The sequence below is a fragment of the Netta rufina genome, assembly GCF_964035555.1.
Source record: "Netta rufina genome assembly, chromosome: 3".
Classification (NCBI taxonomy): domain Eukaryota; kingdom Metazoa; phylum Chordata; class Aves; order Anseriformes; family Anatidae; genus Netta; species Netta rufina.
The window spans coordinates 4352004-4373302 of record NC_140125.1 but is presented as its reverse complement, the minus strand read 5'-3'; the positions used below and the strand labels follow the sequence as shown (position 1 = coordinate 4373302).

Below are 21299 nucleotides of genomic sequence, written 5' to 3'. Positions count from 1 at the left end.
CGAAAGCCTGGTGAACGTTCTTCATCTGCCACCTGATGTATTTCTGCACCCAAATAAAACTGCAGCAGCGAACCCTGGGTCTGGCTGAAGCTCTTAGCCCTACCCAGGCCGACCCCCGACTTTCTAGATCATTTTATTTCTGCTCTGCCTTGCCAGAAAGACAAGCAACTCGTGGGCACAGCAGGAAAACTGTTCCTTGGGCTGTCCCCAAGGCCCGCGGGTGTGATTTTTACAAATGCTGACAAAACGCCTTGGGTGCCGGGGCTGGGCGGTGGGACCCCACCGCGGCACCGCCGCTCCCTTCACGGCCCCGCCGCCCATGGCGGCCGTTAGCGCGGCCGTTGCCCGGCGGAGCCCCGCCAGGGGGCGCCGTGGGGCTCCGGGCCGCGCTGACGCCGCAGCCGACGGGGGCGCGGCGGCCGCCGCTGTGCCCGCCCCGTCCCGGCGCCATGGCCGCCGCCACGAGCCGCCGCTGGGCCGCGCTGGGCGCCCTGCCCCTGGGGGCCGTTGGGGCCGTTGGCGGCCGGGTCGCGGCGCGATGGCGGCGCCTGGCGCTGCCGGGAGGCTGCGGGCCGCGGATGGCTCCTGCCCGCGGCCTGGCGGCGCAGCCCGGGCCCGGCCGGGCCGTGGCGGTGGAGGTGGGGGGCAGGTGAGCGGCCGAGCGGCACCGGGGGGCCGGGAGGGAGCGGGGATCGGCACCGCCGCCTCGTGCCCAGCGCCTGCACGGCGCCCAAAGGCGGCTGGAGCGGGCGGCGCCCCGCGTGTGGGGCTGACGGGCACCCTGTGCGGCTGGAGGCTTCCCCCGAGCTGAGGGGATCGGGAACCCTGGGGCAAAACCCCCTCGGAGTTGCTTGTGTGGGTGAAGCTCCCCCCTTCCATGTGTCTTGAGGGTTTTCACATCCGCCCTGAGGTGCAGGCGCTGCCCTGTAGGATAGGTGCTGGAGGGGAGCGTAAGAGGCAGCGGAGAGTTGACATCGCTGTGGGTAACAGATGGTTTCTCTCCCGCAGGAAGATGGAGCTGTCTTCTGGAAAGCTCGCTAGGTTTGCTGATGGGTCTGCTGTTGTTCAGGTAATAAATAATACTAATTAAAAAAAAAAAAAGAGCCTAGAGTTTGTGGAACTTCACAGCTTTTGGGTGTGAGCAGCCATCATTGATGTGTTCTAGCCTGTAAAAAAGTTGTGCCAAGTCTCAAGTAGCAATTTAATCCCTAATGAAAGTGCAGCTATCTGTTAGGGGCAATGACAGGCTTTTTTTCCAACAACTCGCCTAAATCAGAGAATTATGCTGTTGTTTTTCTGCAGAGACTATTGGGAACTGGAGTATTAATATATGAATACGTGTAGGACTTCAGTTAATACTTTGGTTGCAGATAATCTTTTTTTATTTTTTTTCCTCTTGATCTAGCTAGGTGACACAGCAGTAATGGTCACAGCAGTCAGTAAAACCAAGCCTTCTACATCTCAGTTCATGCCACTGGTGGTAAGTACTAATGACAAAACTTGCTTTGTGATAATTAGTGACAGCCTTTGCTGTGCTAATTATAAAATAGCAGAGCTTAAGATGCTGAGGGGAGAGAGGAAGACGAGCAGCAGAGTACAGAGCTTGGACCTCAGAACGGCAGATGTTCTGTGAGAGCATCGCTGTATCTGTGGATGAAGTGGTGTTCTCTAGTGTGGTGTTCTCATTGCTGTATCTGTTCTGAAGTGGTGTCAGTGGGTATGCTCTCTACTGAGAGCTTTGTGAACTTGGATGTCTCCCACAGCATCCAAGTTTCAGACATTGTATTTTAGTTGTGTGGAAAAAATGGCCTCAGTGTTATGCTCAAAGGGTTTACAAGTGTTAAGGATTAACGATCCCTATTCTACCTTAAGACTGAATAATAGTGGTTTTCTCAGAGGGTCTGTCCTCGGACATTGCCCGATTAATATTTGTGTCAGTGACCTGGAATTTTTGGTCATCACGCAGGGCGCAGTTGATTCAGCATAGACCTTGCTCTGAGTCAGAGATTAGAATATAGACCTTCTGAGGTGTCCTCTCCAACTTGAACAATTACGTGGCTTTGTAATTACTGATCTGTTGTCCTTAGGAATCCTAGTTTTGTTTTTTAAAAGGTCGACTATCGTCAGAAAGCTGCAGCAGCAGGAAGAATTCCTACAAACTATTTAAGAAGAGAACTTGGTACTACTGACAAAGAAATTCTTACAAGCAGGGTAATAGGTAGGCTGAATCATTTTATTTATGATATTTTAAAAATATTACATAATACCTCCCGAGCCTCTGTGAAGAGGTAGTAACTTGCAACTGTTGCTTGCAAGGTTGATTGTTTCTGCAGCAATGTCAGGGAAAACGTACCTTGCACTTACTTTTTGAAGTTTATTGGGGCTAATTGTAAAAACTTCAGTCATCTGGGGCTGTATGCGTAGTCCTTTATGTATGTGTCTGGGTCTCAAGAATTTCCATGTCACCTTAGTATATCTAAGATTGCACCTTCATGAGATGTTACTTCTGCAGTTCCATATCTGCCTGGAGAGGCAGAAGAAAGAACTGATTTAACCATGGCTTAACCTCTCTACCATGGCTTAAGACTTTCACGATTAAGATAACAGCTTTTGAGGTTCAGTGTGTACATGAAGCTGATGTCAAAAAGTCAACGTTTTAAGACTGCATGAAACGAGTTGAGAGAGAACATCCTTTAAGGCCTGGGTTGTCAGAGTTCTACACACTTCAGACAAAGTTAGGGGTAAATCCAGACACCTTAGAAGTAGCACACAGTCCTCAAAGAAAATCAGTAAAAGCATTCCTGACTTTTATGTCTCTTCATTGGAGGCATTTCTGGTAAAATACTATTTAATAGACCATTTGTATCTTAAACCATAGAAGACATTTTTTAATGCTCGTTACTCTGTGTTACGAGACGATGGATATACTCACCCATATATACCTCTTATTTTTCTCTGAGTGCTGGTGAAATTTTAGAGTTAATTACATCTCATGCTAAAATTTCTCTTCTCATTTATTTAGGTTGTTCATTTAAACTATCTTGACAGTTTCATTGTGGGGTTTATTAGAAGATAAACCGGATAATGACTGCTTGTTGAATGCTTACACTCTGAATGTTTCTTTTGCAGATAGGTCAATCAGACCACTCTTTCCAGTAGGCTACTTCTACGATACACAGGTAGGTCGTGCTGACTGTCCTTAACTGCAGCTACCTTTAGAGTGGAAGATTTGGGCATGTCCAGTGAAAATGATAAGTGATAGAAAAGCAATTTTTATTAGCATCCAGCATGGCTTTACAGTTTGAAGAAGTCTAATTCTGTAATTCTACTTTTTAGTTTCTCATTTGCATGTCTTACAATGTTTTTATTACATGCTAGTTCTCAAAATGTATTGCAGAGATACAGAGGGAAAATTCAAAAGTGCTCTGTTACAACAGGGGAGAGAAAAGGTTAATAAGTGTTACATGTTACATTTTTCACATGTGTTTTCGTAAGCCTTCTGGCTTAAGTACCTGAACCAGCTTTCCTTTTTAGCTTATAAAAATGTGGAATGTTTTTGTTTTATTGTCCTGAGCTCTCTATTGACAGTTAATAAAAATTTATAGGTCAAAATTATTCACTGTCTTTTATCTTATGCCAGATCCTTTGTAATCTTTTAGCAGTAGACGGTGTCAATGATCCTGACATTCTGGCAATTAATGGAGGTAAGAAAACTCAAAATTATTGCTTGTGTGATTTTAATATAATTCATTTTTGCTAATAGATTTATATCTCAATTCTAGCTTCTGCAGCTCTTGCCTTATCTGATATTCCATGGAATGGTCCTATAGGTAAGTACATATTCTGAAATCCTGAGTATCTTCAATATAATAGGCAAATCAGACAACATTTTCTTACTTCTAAGAAGAATTGGAGTCTAAAGGCTGCTATCTTTTGTTTAATGTGCTGAAATTCACTTTATGATGCATAGAATTGTTGTGCTTCACAGCAGCATTTTTTTCTGGTCTAAATATGCTTATATAAGGATTTATAATCCAGAAATATTGTAATACAATGGTCAGCAGCTTCCTTGAATTTTGTCTTTTAAAGAAACTTAAAGCATTGTGGAAAAAGTAGCTGTATAAGAATACTTCTTCTCTGGGAACTCAAGAAGAACTTTGCCATTGCAAATGCGTTATGAGAACTGTGTCACTGCAAATCTTTATTTATAAAAATAAAGAACATAAGTGCTTCAAAGTGATACTGCCAAAGAGAAATTGAAGAATAAATAATCTTGCTTTATAGAGTTGTTTTTAATGTATAGCTGACATGCTAATATTTTAAAACAAATCCTTACCTTAATTATTGCTTTTAGATGTATAATTGTGAGAGTCAAATGATACCTTTAGAAGAACTTTTATTATAATAATAATTTTCTGGAGTTTGTTTCTAGGTGCAGTAAGGGTAGGACTAATCGATGGAGAAACTGTTATCAATCCAACCCGAAAACAAATGTCTTCTAGCATTTTAAATTTAGTTGTTGCTGGAGCCCCACAAAATCAAGTTGGTAAGTGGGTTAACTATCAATACCTGTTGGGTGCTCAGTTTGAAAATTGTAGGCCACTTCTTACAGATATTTTTTCAAATCTTTGAAACTTCTGTTTCTCGGCAATAGTAGGAATGAACAATATTGCTAGATAACTTTGGGGTAGAGTAAATTCCATTGTTATGCAGTTTAAAGGTAACCTATATTGTCTTGGTTGAGTTGTAGATTGCTATTGAAAAATAAAATAGTAATTAATCTAGTTTCTGACTTTCCATTGGTAGTTATGTTGGAAGCAACTGCTGAGAATATATTGCAACAAGATTTCTGTCATGCCATCAAAGTAGGGGTGAAGCATACCCAGCACATAATTCAAGGAATTCAACAGCTAGTGAAAGAACAAGGTGTTGTCAAGAGAACTGTTCAGAAGTTATTTGTTGCTCCTGAGGAGATTGTGGAATGTGCAAAGAAGTAAGTTCAGAACAAACAATTTTGACCTAATTTCTGTTAAGTGATTCAGAAATACTTACTAATGATTATTTAATCATTTGTGATTAAAATGTTTGGGATCTTGTTCAAGAAAATGTTTTCAATGTTTAGAATTTCTTGCTACATTTTCCGTAGAAATTTAGGGACACTGCCTTCAGTTCTCCTTTTATGCTTAGTGGGAAGGACAGGGCAAAATAAGTGGTGCAAAAACAGTAAAAGCATTGCAAGCTCATGTGCCATTCTTGTGGAATGGTGACATGAGGAGCCAGGGTTATGTTGGCTTTCATGAATTTTGTCATGGAGGTGATGAGGAGTAGGAGAGCAGCAGGCAGGATGGACAGCTGAGACTAGCGTTTGTAAATGGCAGTCTGGTGCTTTCATGCAAAAAAACAAACATCTAGTCTTCAAAAGATACTATTTGTGTAATTGCATTTCCGAAATTTCTTTCTTTTCTTCCAAAAGACTTGCTTTTAACAAGATCTACGCAGTGTTCACAGATTCTAGCCATGATAAAGTAAGTAATCAATTCAAATGTGATTTGATTCAATATAATGAAATTGTAGTAAGACTTAATTTCTTGATGCTAACCTCTTCTCATCTGAATGTGTGTGTAAGAGTAATGAATTGTCTTGTAAATTCTTATCTGCCAAAACTAATTTCTTGTGATACATAATTGATCTTTTTGAAATTGTGTGGAAGTCCTATTTTCCTTTGGGTCTTACAGAACTTTACAACAAACCCAACAACCCAAGCTTCTTCTGTTATTCCACTCTGTAGAGTTAACTGGTTGCAAATCCTGTCTTCTAGATTTCTAGAGATGAAGCAATTAACAAAATAAGGCTTGAAACAGAAGAGCAGCTGAAAGGTATTTTATGCTTTCTTAGTACTTAGAAAATGCTTATATCAAACTAGTGGTACTTAAAATTACAGTGTGCTGTTTGTTGGCCATGCTATTTTAGAAGTTCTCTGAGATTCATTTCCTAATTTCAGTTACGGTTTCTTTTTTTATACCCAGAAAAATTTCCAGAGGCTGAGCCATATGAAATCATGGAATCTTTCAATGTGGTCTCTAAGGATATTTTTAGAAATCTTATTCTGAATGAATATAGAAGGTAAGTATGTCAAATCCTTACTGTATAATTATTTCTGTCATTTTTTTTTCTCCGATACCATAGTTTCATTGATTTCATAATTTCTGCTCCTAACTTTAGATGTGATGGAAGAGATTTGACTTCCCTCAGAGATATTAAATGTGAAGTGAATATGTTTAAAATGCTTCATGGATCAGCCTTATTTCAGAGAGGTCAAACACAGGTAGTATTATTAAATTATTTAAGTTCTAAATATAATGTATCAGAAGCCAAAAGGCTTGTACTTTTTGTTTAAACATTAAATTTCCTTATTCTATCCTGATAAGAATAATGCGTGCTGGAAGTCTGTGTAATAAACAGGCTTGCTATTTCACACAGTACTGTCTGCACAATTAAGATCCCTGGTTTTTAAATGAGTTTATTCAGTTTTAGTGAACAAACTGCTACTGACAGGGTAGGAGGCATAAAATCAGTATTTTTAAATGTGATCACTTGTAAGATTGTATAATCTTTATAAATCATGAGTATTTGAGAGAAGAAGATTTTCAGAAGTGGTAGATGATGGTATCATGTTTGTTGCTGAAATCATTTTTTTATTCTTCATTATCAGTATGAAAAGTTGTAAAACGTAGAAGTGTCTAAGAGCTGTTTGTTTATCCCTTATTCTAGGTTCTCTGTACAGTTACATTTGACTCCATAGAATCAAGTGTAAAATCAGATCTCATTTCAACAGCTGTGAGGTATGTGTATATGGTTTTCTGTCAGTGGTACTAACAGAGGGTGAGCACTTAAACACATTTTATAAAAGCTGCAGTTAATAAGAAGACATTAATTCCATTGACATGTGTGGAGTTGGAGTGTACTGCAGTGTGTGCAGTAAGGTGCTGACATTTTTAAGGTTTGTCTGCTGTATGTTGCATCAAAATTGGCATAAAGCATTGATAAGTGCCTGTTCTATTCCTGACAGCTAGGAAAGCTGTTTAAATGTCTACAAAGATACAACCCTCATATGTTAACTCAAACATGGCATGTTAACTGAGACCATGTTTTTTAACTCATTTACTTAAATAAATAAATAAATGGGGGGGTGTTAATGAATCAGCAGATCTGCAGGATTTACTTGGTCAATTTCTAGGTAGAGTTGAATATAATCTTACTACATATAATATTTAGGACACGTTTGGTTGATCTTTTTGACATGGTCTTGTTTTTTTAACAGTGGAGTTAAAGATAAAAACTTCATGCTGCATTATGAGGTGAGTTTCCACAGCTTTCTGCATGATTTATATAAGGGCTTCATGTCTTGTTTTCAGAATTGAAATTGTTTAATTCCAAGAATATGAATTATCTCTAGATCTGCTAGGTTTTGCTAATTACAATTTATATATGAATTTATCCTGTAGTTTATCAACAGAAATGCTGGTTTCCTAAAAAGCACTACATAATTTATAAGCTGCTATTTTATGCAGCCTTTCTAATAGTTTAACATCAGGTTAGTTTCTTAAAGACAGGTTACTACTGCAGGCAGGATTAACCTGCTCAATTACTTTTAGTAAATTAATGTGTGCAGCTGACATGCTACACTAATAGTTAATAAGTGCTTTTACATCTCCAGTCTTAGTCAGCCTTTGGAACTTGCCCAAAGTATTTTGTACAGGCAAGAGATGTATTTGTGTCATCTGTATGACAGAAACAAGATTTCTGATATGTGGTTTGACAAGTTTAATTAGAGTAAGCCTGTTGTCCTATTCCTTGGCTACCTTGCAGCTGCTTTATTCTCTTTTGTTATGGGGAATTAAAGCATGAACTAAATAAACGCTGTCAACTAATCCTGACTTGCAAACTAAGTGACTGGTAGAAGTTGTGTGGTTGTTTAATATTTAGTTGTTTGTTGTTGTTTTTACCTTGAGATGCACCAAAACTTCAAAGAGACTTTTTCAAAGTGTTTGTTTTGAAATTAAAAAGAAACAAGTTAATCTCCTCTATGTGTGCTTCTATTTTTTTGCTCTATAGTTTCCTCCTTACGCAACAAATGAGATTGGTAAAGTTACTGGTGTAAACAGAAGAGAACTTGGACACGGTAGGTTAAAACTACAGAAGTTGTTTTACGCTGTAAGTTCTAATATTTTGATTGTCTTTTATTTATGGCTTTTATTTGTATTTTATCAGGCGCACTGGCAGAGCGAGCATTGAAACCAATTATTCCTCAGGATTTCCCTTTCACAATACGAGTTACTTCTGAAGTCTTAGAGTCAAATGGTATTATGGCTTTCTTGTTCTTCGAGAAACAAGAGATAATTTGCTCTTAAACAAAAAAACAACTTTGACAAACTACATATAGATGTTTTTGTAGACAACAGATTTCAGTTTTAAGCTTTTTAATCTTGGTGGCTCCAGAGTGAGGAATATGTTAACATGTACTGAAATCCATTCTTCATTATTTAACCACAGCTGGTAACCTTCCCGACTTACAGATAATTCCTGTTTTCTTTATCTCCCCGTTTTGGGAGGAAGCTATTGATTTCACCTTTCTGCAGATTCTGCTTTGTGGACAGGAGTTCCATGAGAGCAACCTGCAATTTCCTAGCAGTATAGTAAGATTTGGTGTCTGGGAGAAGGAGTTACTGAGGAAAGGGAATGAGTCCCATTTGCAGCTGACAAACTCCCCAGCTTGATGATCATTTTTTACTCAGTATCACAAAAGATTCAAACTATTACCAGTTTCTTGCTAAAGTGCTTTTGCTACAGAAACTGTCTGGTAAAATTATTTATTGTAGTATGTGTATGGCTGCGTGGTATCTTCTGGTTACCAGAACATTAATTTTCCAACAGTCAGTGAACAATATTACCAGCTAGTCTCGTTTCGAATGCTTGTTACCAGGGTTTAATACTATTTTTCTCCTATATTCTAACTCTGTAGGGTCATCTTCAATGGCTTCTGCATGTGGTGGGAGTTTGGCATTAATGGATGCAGGTACAAAAAGGATGAACTGCATATGATAGTGTGTTAAAGGATTTGGAAGTAACCAAAGCTTATTTAAAAAAAAATAAATGTACACTTAATTACCACTATTAGGAGTTCCAGTATCGAGTGCAGTGGCAGGTGTAGCAGTGGGTCTCGTTACCAAATACAGTCCAGAAAAAGGAGATCTTGAGGACTATCGTTTGCTGACAGACATCCTGGTGAGTTTTGGTAGCACAGTGGTTTCTATTGATGTTCAATTCTGTAAAATACCTCTACATCCTTTTTGTAACATTATTTTTACCCACTTAATTCTAGAACATACACTACTGGACATATTAGTAGTTTTGTCTTCTGTTTTGTCTTGCAGCTGCCTCCATTTAAAAAAAAATCTATAAAATGTCTAGTCATGTTAATTTTGTGTAACTACTGAGTTGTTACTTATAAGCTCTAATAAGTGTACTATTTCAAATTTTGTCTCTAATGGAAGAAAGGGTCAGAATGATTGGAATCAGTAGTTTACTGAAAAGCACGGTATATTGGAAGGAGAGCAGTTGGCAAGGTTGCTGGGGAGGAAAAATGCACGTGATCATGCTGCTGTTTCCTGTGGCAGCTGGTGATCATACCAAGTAAACTGGGGATTTATTCAAAAACTAGTCCACAAACACAAAAGCTCTCAGCTTATAAGAACTGAAGGGAACTGTGTTAATCAGGAATGGTGAAGTAAGGGTGGGGAAAAAAAAGATACGAATCTGAAGTGACACCAAGTCTGCAAGGGGCTCCTAGTCTACTTTGGCTTACTGAAGCCTAGAATGCACTTTTGGTGTAATGAGAATTGGTACTGAGACATAGTTACTCCAATTTTTCTTTCTCCATGTACTGACAGGGAATTGAAGATTACTATGGTGATATGGATTTCAAAATGGCGGGTACTAATAAAGGGATAACTGCCTTGCAGGTACTGTAACATGAAAGATTCATTTTATCAGTCTTCAGGAATGTCTGTCTAAAAAAGATTTCCCTGTATATTGATGCTACTTAACTCACTACTTAACTCTGTATACATTAGGTTGATCTAAAACTACCAGGAATACCAATAAAAATTGTCATGGAAGCTATTCAGCAAGGCACTGGTAAGTCCATGTTAAGATTTGCACCCATTATATTAAGTTCTAAAATGTATTAAATTATTTATTTAAATATTTTATTTGGGGGGAGGGGGGAGGGGCTAAGATAGGCATGGGGATTTAAAAAAAAAAAACGTTCAGTGTTCTATGCCATGCTTGAATATTAGTACTTGATACAGAACGAACTTTTGTGTTTGAGAGCATTTAGTCTTCAAGAAAGAAAAAAATAATCTTCCCAGCATGGTTATGTTCCATATGGTTGTACATAGTGTATGTGAAAGTGTGTGCTGCTCCTAGAGGTTTACGTTCTTGTTAAGAGAACAAAAAAATACTTAATGCACATGATATGATTCTAATGATGACCAATTTAGATCAATGTATAACTTCTGGAAAAAAATGCGGTGAAACTTGTGGTAGAGCAAACAGGAGGGGGGAAAATAGGTAGGCTAAAAGTCCTTGACATCTCAGGGAGTTCATCATTAACATGTAGTAGCTCAGTACTCCTTAAATAATACGGGTAACGAAGGCTGAAATGCAGCTTTGGGCAGTGAAATTGGATTGCTTTTGATAGGTGAAAGTTTGGAGAGGCAAGAGTCACCTAGTTGCTATTTAAGTATTTGTTGTTATTAATACAGTTAACAAACACTCTATTCCATGTTTGTTTTAAATCCAACAGAATAATGCTATCAAAAACAGCAGCAAACTCTTTCTTGCTTATCATAAATTCAAATATACCTACTATTGAAACTTACTGCTGTTTGTATTCTGGCATGTACAGCTAAAATATTATTGAGCCATATGAAAACTGAAGGTACAAGCATTATTAAGGATTTCTCTAGTTGTAAGAAATTTCCACTCAACTGTAGTGGCAATACTTTAACAAGAAAACATTTATTAAAATAGAAGAACTAGTAATTCCTGTTCAAAGGTGTATCACTTCAAGAGGATCAGTTAAAGTTTCAGGCCAGTATATCATAACTTAGCTAATCAAAGCTACACCCTGTTGCTCTCATCATCTCTAATTTATTTAAATAACAGCATACAGTTCTGTGCTTCGTTGTTAACGTTTTGGTCTGCATAAAGTCAATACATGTGCTGAAGGTGTAGAACTAGTACACAGAGCAGAAGGTCCTACTCCAACAAAGGTACACTACCTAAAATGTGTCATATTGCTGTGATATATTGTTAAATTAGGCAAGAGGTAGATTTCATGAATGGAAGTTATCTACTTTAATATAAATTTATTTTGCTTTTGTTATAGTCTTATGCAAAACTTTTTTCTCTTCTTCCTTTTCCCTAACCTCTACAGCTGCAAAGAGGGAGATTTTGCAAATTATGAACCAAACACTGGCAAAACCCAGACCTAACAGAAAAGAAAATGGACCGGTTGTAGGTAATTATTAGTTGCGTGTTGATATGAATTGATGTCTTTTTATAGTTTATAACAATAAGTTACTGTTCAAAGCAGCTTTTTTAATGAACGTATCATATTTTTCTGTCTTTTGTGATTTCTGAGGGGAGTTGTTATTTTTTTATTGCCCTGTGGGGCAATACTGTTCTAATTCATTGCACATTAGAAAGCAGAATAAGCTGAAGTTGTGTGGAACTCACAAAATGAGAATAGAGATAGATGCAAGCATTGGAATGGCTTAAGGTAATTTACACTCAAATTACTTATGTTCTAAGTTTTCATTAATTCTAATACTTAAACATAATTTCATCAGTGTTCAGCGTATAATAACTAGCCATTTAAAAAAAAAAAGGGCTTTTGTGATGGTATTCAGCATCATCATGCTTAGCATTTCAAAGTATGTTTATGTGTTCTTTCAGAAACTATCCATGTGCCATTATCAAAAAGGTTAAGGTTCATTGGTCCTGGGGCCTATAACTTGAAAAAACTTCAAGCACAGACAGGTAAGACATCTTTGTTTTCCTGTGATCGTTTATCCTTATGTGTTAATAGCTTCTCTTCCCGTACAAAAATCACTAGTATGGGGTTTTAATTAGTGGAACTTGGTAGCACATAACAGTAGCTGTGCTAGTAATTTAAGTGTTAATGCTACCTTTCATGTCCTTTCAGAACCTAGACAAAGGTAAGCTTAAACTTTACAAATTGTTTTGTAGAACACCTCTGTTTAACACCTGAGGGCATTTGTGCTTCGGTAGAAACATCCTAGCAAGTTATATAGGAAGAAATATTAAGTGTAGAAGGCGCTTTATACTGCAGCCTGTCTAACAGTGTTTAGACTAGTATGTTTAGCCATTCCAATACTCAGTACAGATCAACATACAGTAAAGGCTCAACAAATAAGAGATTCCAATGTTTCAAATAGATAAAGCTCATTTTGGCTATTCTGTTGTGCAGATTCTCTGCAGAAGTGCTTGTAGGTTTTCTTGCAGCAGGAATTTCCAGAAGTATGGCGCACACATGAATGAGTGGTGAAGCCAAGCAGGTCTGATACGTTACGAACATGTTGCAGTATAGATCAAATATATGTAGCCTTTCTGCCTGTAGACTTAAGCTTTTTGATTAGGAAGAGGTACTGAGCTCTTTTCTATGGTGCTCTTGCCATGCTTTCTTAGGACTCTGTGAGGAGTTTGTATCTGCTGTTAACATGCTGGGAAATGTTAGAAATAGAGCTCACTATCACATTGCGGGAGTGATGTGTACTGGGGCTTAAACTAGTAACAAGTAGTGTGGGAGAAGTTTAGTGACCTCGTTACATTTCTTGGAAAAAAAAATTGTTCTGCTTGACATTAGGTGCCAAATTCAAAGTTCTGTACTGCCATTTCCCAAATAGGGCAGCTGATGCATTGGTAGAAGTTGCACTAATGGAGGTCAAAATTAGACCAATAGCTGCAGTTGGCCTCAGAAGTTAGTGGGCAGAATTTTTAAAGCGTTAAGAACTGTAGGTATTTGAGAGGCTGCACTTTGTTCGTTACTTTCAAACCAGTGAAACTAGACTTAATCCAAACTTTACACCTCGCCAACATGATGAAGCTAATAATCAGCCACTGTTCAGCCATGACAGAGGTGTTTCTGCTGTGATACCATTAAATATATCAGATTTTTCTGAGCACTTATCTGTAAGTACAGGTTCTTTCTTTCGTTGGTTAATATAGCAAAATTTTACACATTCCCTATTTTTAGAGAACTACATTTTTAAAATGTTTGATGTTTACAGCGTATCAAGTAGATGTTCTGCTTCAGCTGCTTTGGACTTGGAACTCTTTTAATAATCTAGTTGGCTCAGGTAGTGCTTGTTAGGGGACTGGATTGGAGAAAAGAGATTATGCTACTTTGACTGCAAGCATATGTGGCCTGTTGGATGGAAAACTAGTCGAGAGGTGTGAAGAATTTTACTGTGCAACCTTACTATGTTCTAGCTCTGAAAAACTTTAATTTCCATCAGCTATTAATGAAAGCTACAGTTTAATAATTAAATTCTGAACATTAATAAAAAAAAAGCTAAGATTAAATTAAGTTCTCAAGATTTTTTCCACTTATAGCAGGGTTATAGTAAGCAACGATTGTGCAAATGTAGATGGTTGCATGTGGAACACAAGTTCGTCCAGGTTTTGGCATGTATACCTGTGACATGGTTTCTGTACAGTTGTATGTAGAGCTGTCCAGTGCCTAATCTGAAGAATATTTGAAATGATGACTCGAGATCTTTGTCCGATTATGCAAAACCACTTTGCTCTATGCAAGTCTTTACTACATGCAAATTTTCTGCTTGCTGAAAAAATAGGAATGTTCAGTGAGTATTCTTTCATTAATAAATTCTATTTCTAAGGTGTAACTTTAAGTCAGCTGGATGAAGAGACGTATTCTGTGTTTGCTCCCACACCTAGTGCTATGCATGAAGCAAGAGAGTTCATCCGTGAAATCTGCAAAGATGATGTAAGGACAGACTTCTTGTTAGCTATTTCAGTTTGCAGTTTCTGAGTATGTGTCTTACTGTTTTTTTCCTCTTTTCCCTACAGCAGGAAGTTAATTTGGAATTTGGTGCAGTTTATACAGCCACAATTACTGAAATAAGGTATGAAAAGTGCTCTGAAATTGAATTGAATTTATTTACATAGATATATTTCTGATAGGATTATAAAATTGGTTTTTAAAGCCAAACTTCTGATGGTGATGTTGGCACCTGCATTATTCCTAGTATTTTGCTGTATTGAAAACATTCTCTTAATAAGGGTTTTTGCTATTTAGTTATTAGAATGTCTCCTTTAATTACAAACTTGAAGGTCTTTTTTCATCTTTGTATCTGAGAGAGATGATTGGAATTTTCTTTCACTTTTTTGAAAGGACAAATCTTGGATTGAAATGGCAAGCACTTCTTGGATGTACTTTGTATTTTGAAATAGTTAGGACAGTGTAGTTTCCATCCGGTTTAGATTAAGGAGAAATGCATAGCCATGGTTGAGAGGAGAATTTAAAAAAAGGATGATGCTTGTGTTTGGAATAAATTTGCAACACAAGTTATATACGGACTTCTATCAATGTATTTTTGAAATGACTGTTGTGCTGTTTTTCAGAGATTCTGGAGTGATGATAAAGTTGTATCCAAACATGACACCAGTGTTACTTCATAATTCACAGCTTGATCAAAGAAAGGTAATGCATCCTTAAACAAGTGTAAACTAGAGATTCTAAAACACTTTTTTTTGTTTTCAAATGAATTCTTAACTAACCTAGTCTCCATCAGCTATAACACACGTACTAGAGTCTAGAGTCTATTTTTGTAACACAAAAAGCTGTCTTAAACAAGAAAATGCTGCTAGTCTAACGTTTGCTTGCCCTGTGTTTAGAGCTGCAAGGAGTCTCGCTGTATGCTTGCTATCATCGTGTTGTTGATACTTTTATGGACATCACATCTTTTGGTCTAATACCCTTTCTATGTAACGTAGAAGTCTGTAGTTCATTAGTTGACTAGTTCATTGAGCCACTTTAGTCCATGCGTGGTTGCTTGAGATGTAGCAAGAAGACATCTGTATGGTTTTTTTTTCTTTGTTTTGTTTGTGGTTTTTTTTTTTCCCTCCTGAAAACTGAGTTTTTCTGAAAAATCCTCTGTTCTAGATTAAACATCCTAGTGCCCTGGGATTAGAAGTTGGACAAGAAATTCAGGTAAATTTTTTGAACTTTAAAATGATAACAAACCGCTGTTCATATTTTAGTACTTTTGATTTTTGTTGTTGTTGTTGTTGTTGTTTTGTGTTTCTGAAGGAAGTACTTTGCTATATGAGATTGCTTTTCTGTGCTGCTTAAATGCCTGATCACCTCCAATCAGAGTTAGTGTCATACCCTTGCTATCTTAGGTACCATGTTGACCTGACCAAGCAGCATAGACCAAGCAGTGTCTACTGTATGTGGTTTTGCATATTTTTTTTGTTTTCTTTTAAGCATTTTCCTCTCTTTTTTTAAAGCTAGTTCTATCTTTAAGTTGATCAGTCTCATATGGTGATTTAACGTAACTTTATCAGATCTGAAAGTGGTGTGGTGGGCTTAAAGTGGTAAGTTTTCTTAACAGGTTAAATACTTCGGACGTGATCCAACTGATGGTAGAATGAGGCTTTCACGTAAAATTCTGCAGTCACCAGCCACAACTGTGCTTAAAACCCTCACAGACAAAAACAGCATTATGATGGGAGGTAGTGTTCCACAGTCGTCTACTTCATCTCAATGACTGGTAAGGCCACAGGAAACATCTGACAGCTCAGTACTGTGCCTTCTTTACAACTGTTGTATAGGACTATCAGTCTGTTTCTTGTACCGTAGAGCTGATGTTCAGTGTTGTGTGAATGCTGCTTGCCAATTGTTACAATTTATCATAAGGTAGCACCTTGCCTTCCGTATCATTTAGTTCTGAAGAGCTTGATGCTGTAAAAAGAATACAAATTCCTTGACAGTTTCAGTCATTCTAGAGAGTGAACTTTCTCCAAAACCAACATACCTGTTAATCTAGAATACCTGTTAAATATTCTGTCTTTTCTATCCTACCACCATTTTTTATATTGGGGTAGAGGGAAGGGCAGGGTAGGGGAAGGTGAGGTTTTTGTTTGTTTTGTGGTTGTTTTTTTTTTTTCAGTTTTCTTGAAACTGAAACTCACTTACTGGAGTGCCAAAAACTCTTCTCTAGAACTAGTTTCCAAGCATGCATTTGATGATAGATTTGTCTCAACTTTTCCCAAATCTATTGTGTGTATTCTGTTTTCCTTAGGAAGCTGCTAGAGCTGGAAGGTATCTGATCATAAGATTAATTGTGCAACGAGGTTGGCAAATGGAGTTGCAAATGCACCCATGATAACTTAAGGCGATCTGTGGCAATCTTCTACAAATGATTCACACTGCTAGAAGAAATTAAAATTCACTGAAGAAAATTACAGTCTTTCAAACAGTGTTTCTGAATTTAATGTCTTGATGTTAGTTTGTTACAGTATTTTCTTTCTCTTTCAGGAAAAAAGGCCTGGTAGTTCATGGAAACATGAGCCACCTTTGCTTGAATCTGCAGATGTCTTCACAAGAATCTGTATGTGGATGGTAGTGAATCATATTTTTAAAATAGATGGTATTCACACTTAAAGGTGATGTAGAACTTAAAAGTATTCAAACTGATTAAAGCATTGTTCAGAAGAAACAGGAACAACCAATATTCTTACATTGTGTAGCATGGGTGAGAATCTAAGAATGTGGAATTGCATAGACTGAAGAGCAGACTACTTCAAGTCATTTCAGTGCTTAAGATTCTTCCTGCTGCCATCTCAGGATGAAAATGCAAAGATGGAAGGCAAGAACTTAGAAGTACATCCTGGGAGGAGTTCTCCTGTGTATTTGGTTGATGAGGTATGACAGTGGTTGAGAGGCGTACTTGGCCAGTCCAAGTTTTACTGGCTTTTCAGTGTCTAAGACTTAAATCTTGAGCAAAATGTGGAAACTTTGCAAATTATCACCTGTATCATGATGGGCACTCTTTCAGATAAATACATAGTAACTGCCATAGGGTTCAGACTTGCTAAGGTATCTGAGCAGGAGGGGGACAAAAATGAAGAAACATCCTGAAACAACATCACTTATCTGGGTTCATTAATACTGAGTTTTAAGATAAATAATAAAAACATTAAAATAGTTGTTTTACAATAAACAAATGATGTGATGTTTCTTTCCGCCAAAACTTCCTCATTAAGAGTCTTGGAATTCCAGACCTTAAAAATCAGTGAGGTATCCCTTCTGGTGTACCCAAATTTGTAGGAAAATCAAGTTTCTAATGGCAAGTCAGCTCTGGACCTCCTGAAAGAAAAAGAGAAAAAAAAAAAAAAAAAAAAACTGTGGAGAAGAGAAATATGAATGTATAGTAAAAACTATTTTGTCTTTTTTATTCTGACCTAAGATATTAAAAAAAAAATAATAATAATAATAACTGACCCCCTTCTTTGTTGTTGTCTGTCTTTTATTATGTAAAATGGAAAAATTTTTCCTTAACAATCTTTGTTCTTCTGTGAGAACTGTAGCCTTGTATTTCTTGGTAAGAATTCTAATGTCCTTGCTTCCTGTAAGTTAACTTAAATGGCTGGTAGCCTGGTTGCTCCCTATCATCCTGGATAGTGTTAATGAAATAGTGATGAATGTTAAAATTTCTGAATGGAAGCTCAGAAATATTTTCATTTCTCAGAACCGTTTTCAGAAATTGACTTTTGCAATCTTAATTGGTTTTCCAAGGCTTAGCTTATTTTTATTATAGACAATTTTCTGTAAAGCTTCTTTTCATAGTAAACAGAAGGGTGTCATAGTTACTAAAATACTAATGCTAGGAGCTTTTTAGCTGGCACATGGTTGCATTTAGATTCTTTGGTCTCTTAATTTTCAGATTCAAATGTTTGATACAAGTTGTAATTGTAATTTCTCACTCATAGTAACAGCAGTATTGATGATTTGTTAGTCTGTGTGATAGGTGGTGATCTTGCTAACTAAGCTGTTAGGGGTGCTGGAGGATTTTTGCATAGCGGGGGACAATACTTGTGTGTTCCTGTGGTGGAACCTGTACAGTCAACCTGACTGTCTGCGCTTGTAACAAGTTTTAGGCCCTATGGGAAGGGGTGGAAGAATATAAGTTTGGGAACTGTATGGGAGGAGCACAAACCAGCTGCTCACCTCTGAGGAGAGAAGCTCAGCTGGAACCAGGAGTTGTGTAAGTGCGAGCAAGTGAGAACCTTTCTGGAGGCACCCAGGGTTCATCTGGGAGCTGTCAGTAACAGCAGGTTGGGGCATGGTGTGAGAGATGCTTGACTCTTTCCGCAGCTTATCGGCATTAATTGGAGAACAGGTGGGTTCCTAGTGCTTGAGAGCAAACTCAGCCCTGTTGCTGTAGCAATTTCTTCATGTTTGAAATAGTGATTTTTGTCTCTGTTGCCGTAGCTGATTAGCTTCTGTAATGACCCATCACTTTAAACGGAGCCACTGAGAATTGCTATGGAAAATGAAGTTGGGCAGCTGCAGTATTACACTGCCTGCTGCGAACTTCGGTGAAGCAGCATTGCATAACAAGGATTCCAGGCAGCAGCCTGGTATTTTACAGCTTCATTTCTTGGTGCAATTTAACGAAGGTTATCCAGTTAGAGTATAAGCTTCCTGACTGAAGTTTGAGAGGAAGACTTGTTGTATTTGAGATATCTCTTTCTGTGCTAAATGAAAGCTACCACTATAGTCTCTTTTTAAGGCAGGCACTAAGCTGGTGCAGTCTTCTTGCTTTGTTTTTATTTGTTTGCTTTTAACTTGAGCTTTTTGCATTGATTATGATGGTAAATCAGAATCTTAATGTTTTATTCAAAGGCTGACGTTGTCATCCTGAAGGTTCAAAATAATTGTTACCCATTATTACCTGTTAGCAATAAAATAAACGACATTCTTCCAAACAAATGGTAGGCTTCAGAACCCTATCTTGGTAACAGAATATAAGTGAAACTTCATTAATAAATGTTAATGAATTTCTCTAGTTCACCATTATAACTTTATAGTATCGTAAAGGAAGTTTTATATATATTTCTAAGCACTTCTAATATGAGAAGATAGAGTTCAAGTTGTGCATGTTTATTTTTCTGGCATTAAATCTCAGAATCAAAAATACTTAGGAAAAAAAAAGTAAGGAAATACTTGCATCTAGCAAGTGATCAGTCTGACCTCTGTGAGAACTCTGGAAAACTGGTTCTATATCCATTGTTCCACCTGAATGTAAGAACAACATTACCTAGTGTATTTTTATATTGCCAGCTAGTGTCCAAATCAATAATATTTTAGCAAGCAAAAATGTGTTACTGCTAAGAGGAGGAAAAAAAAAAAAAAAAAAAAGCTTAAATCCCTGTGAATACTTTTTTTTTTTCCTTAGACTTCAGCATGGAGAGAACGACTTACAATGCAACTTCAGTGAAAGTATGCTGTTTAAATTGGTTTGTCTGCAGAGTCTAGGCTGTTTTTCCTCAGAGCTGTATTGTGCAACTGGTGAAAACTTTCAGAGAAGTGAGATGTCTTAGCATTGTTGTGTTAAGATATTGAAATCTGGAAAATCGTTGCACTACCATCAGACAAGCAAAACTGGTCTGCTCCGAAGAGCTTGCAGTTAGAGCAGTGTTTGAACATTGTAGAGAACTGCAGGTGATGTTTACAGAAACTAAGGTAATAGTGTCTCTGTAAAATCACTTTTTTGTTATTGTTGCATGTAAACAAAATTTCTTGTTTTCTATCCTGTTTAAACTGTGGAAACTTGTTATCACACCAAAGCTGGTGCTGTATCTTTGTAACTGTTGAGGGCTAGACCTTTGTTTGGCAAAGTTGAAACTTTCACATAGGCACAGAGTTTTAGGAGCTGAGGTGTTTTTAGATGCTTTCAATAAATACTACATGTACAGTAAAAATGTAAGTAAGCACTGACCTAATCATACTTCTGGGTTCACGTGCCAGGGGGAACGATGCAGTCTAACTTCAAGAACTTTTAGGTGATATAGGAATGAATAAATGAAATTAGAGCCACTCCATGTTGTCAAAACTGATGACTTGCTCTGTACGCAGCCCATCCTATCAAAATTTATTGTTTTGATAAGGAATGGACAACTTCCAACAGCTACAGCATATTGCTCTGTGATAACGAGTAGGTGAGCTACTGACAGCTACAACAACTCAATTAAAAAGTGCTGTATTGCTGTTTCTGAGCCCCATGATGTAGAACTTCCATGTATTACTTTCCTGGTTTTGTATTTACTCTGGTTTTAAATCAAATTCATAAAAGCAGCTGGGCCAATGCTTGCGTAATTTCTAAAAGCAGAGCTTCCCACAATTGACTCAATTTTTAGTGGAATAGATAAGGTCATGTTGCAGTTTGTACACCCCAGCCAAACCATGCCCAGGCAGCAGAGTCCTGTCCTCTGCAAAAAGGAGCCTGGTGACCAAGGGAATATAATGTCTGCATCTGTTTAGGATGTTTTCCACAGAGGTTGTTTTCATGCCTGGAGTGGTCACAGACTTATTTTGCCGTTTAAGCAGAGAAGTATTTTTGTGTGTGTTGATTCTGGCTTGCATTTTTCCTATTCCTTTTGTAGTTGTTCACTACTGAGAATTTGCTCCAGAATCTTCTAGTGTGGTTTCTCGCTATTGTGTGTATCTGGATAAGTGTCATATTTAAACTGTAGAAGGAGAGGTCACACGTTTACACACTTGTTTGAAGAATTAGAGTATGCATAGAGATCTTGCAGAAGAAGGCTGGTGTTTAAGAGCGGCAGATGTCCTGAAGCGGCAGTATGCAGTGGCTGTTGTGTTTTTTGTTTTCACGTGCTTCTCTTCTTCTTATTGGACTTTCACTGGTGCAGAAATAGTCCTTGTGTAATACCTTGAGAGGATCAAACCATGTAATATAGAAAAGACCACTAAGAATGTAGCTGGGACCCTATCTGCTTGTTGTGATCCTCAAACCATGGCTGGTGAAACTACAAAGGTAACATGGCCTTTTTTTTTGTACAGTTACTGACTTAGTTATCCATAATTATATGATGCACATGGAAAGTATGTTCGAGATAAGCGTATGTGATTGTTCTCAGAGGTGTATCTTGTTATCTTTTGC

The 21299-nt window shown here is 37.7% G+C and overlaps 1 protein-coding gene across 1 annotated transcript; it reads left to right on the top strand.

Annotated features, from left to right (window-relative positions):
- The first annotated feature begins 433 nt into the window (after positions 1-433).
- Positions 434-17778, top strand: PNPT1 (polyribonucleotide nucleotidyltransferase 1). The gene is made up of 29 exons (XM_084283696.1): positions 434-649; positions 1009-1069; positions 1406-1480; positions 2113-2218; positions 3130-3179; positions 3641-3704; positions 3783-3830; positions 4433-4546; positions 4807-4993; positions 5474-5525; positions 5819-5876; positions 6027-6123; positions 6223-6325; positions 6772-6842; positions 7322-7358; positions 8116-8182; positions 8272-8361; positions 9023-9076; positions 9179-9285; positions 9951-10022; positions 10134-10197; positions 11501-11584; positions 12022-12105; positions 13989-14095; positions 14179-14234; positions 14734-14812; positions 15275-15322; positions 15726-15884; positions 16652-17778. Exons 1-28 carry the CDS (start codon positions 450-452, stop codon positions 15879-15881), a joined length of 2391 nt encoding a protein of 796 aa, XP_084139822.1. The 5' UTR covers positions 434-449; the 3' UTR covers positions 15882-15884; positions 16652-17778.
- Positions 17779-21299: the final 3521 nt, after the last annotated feature.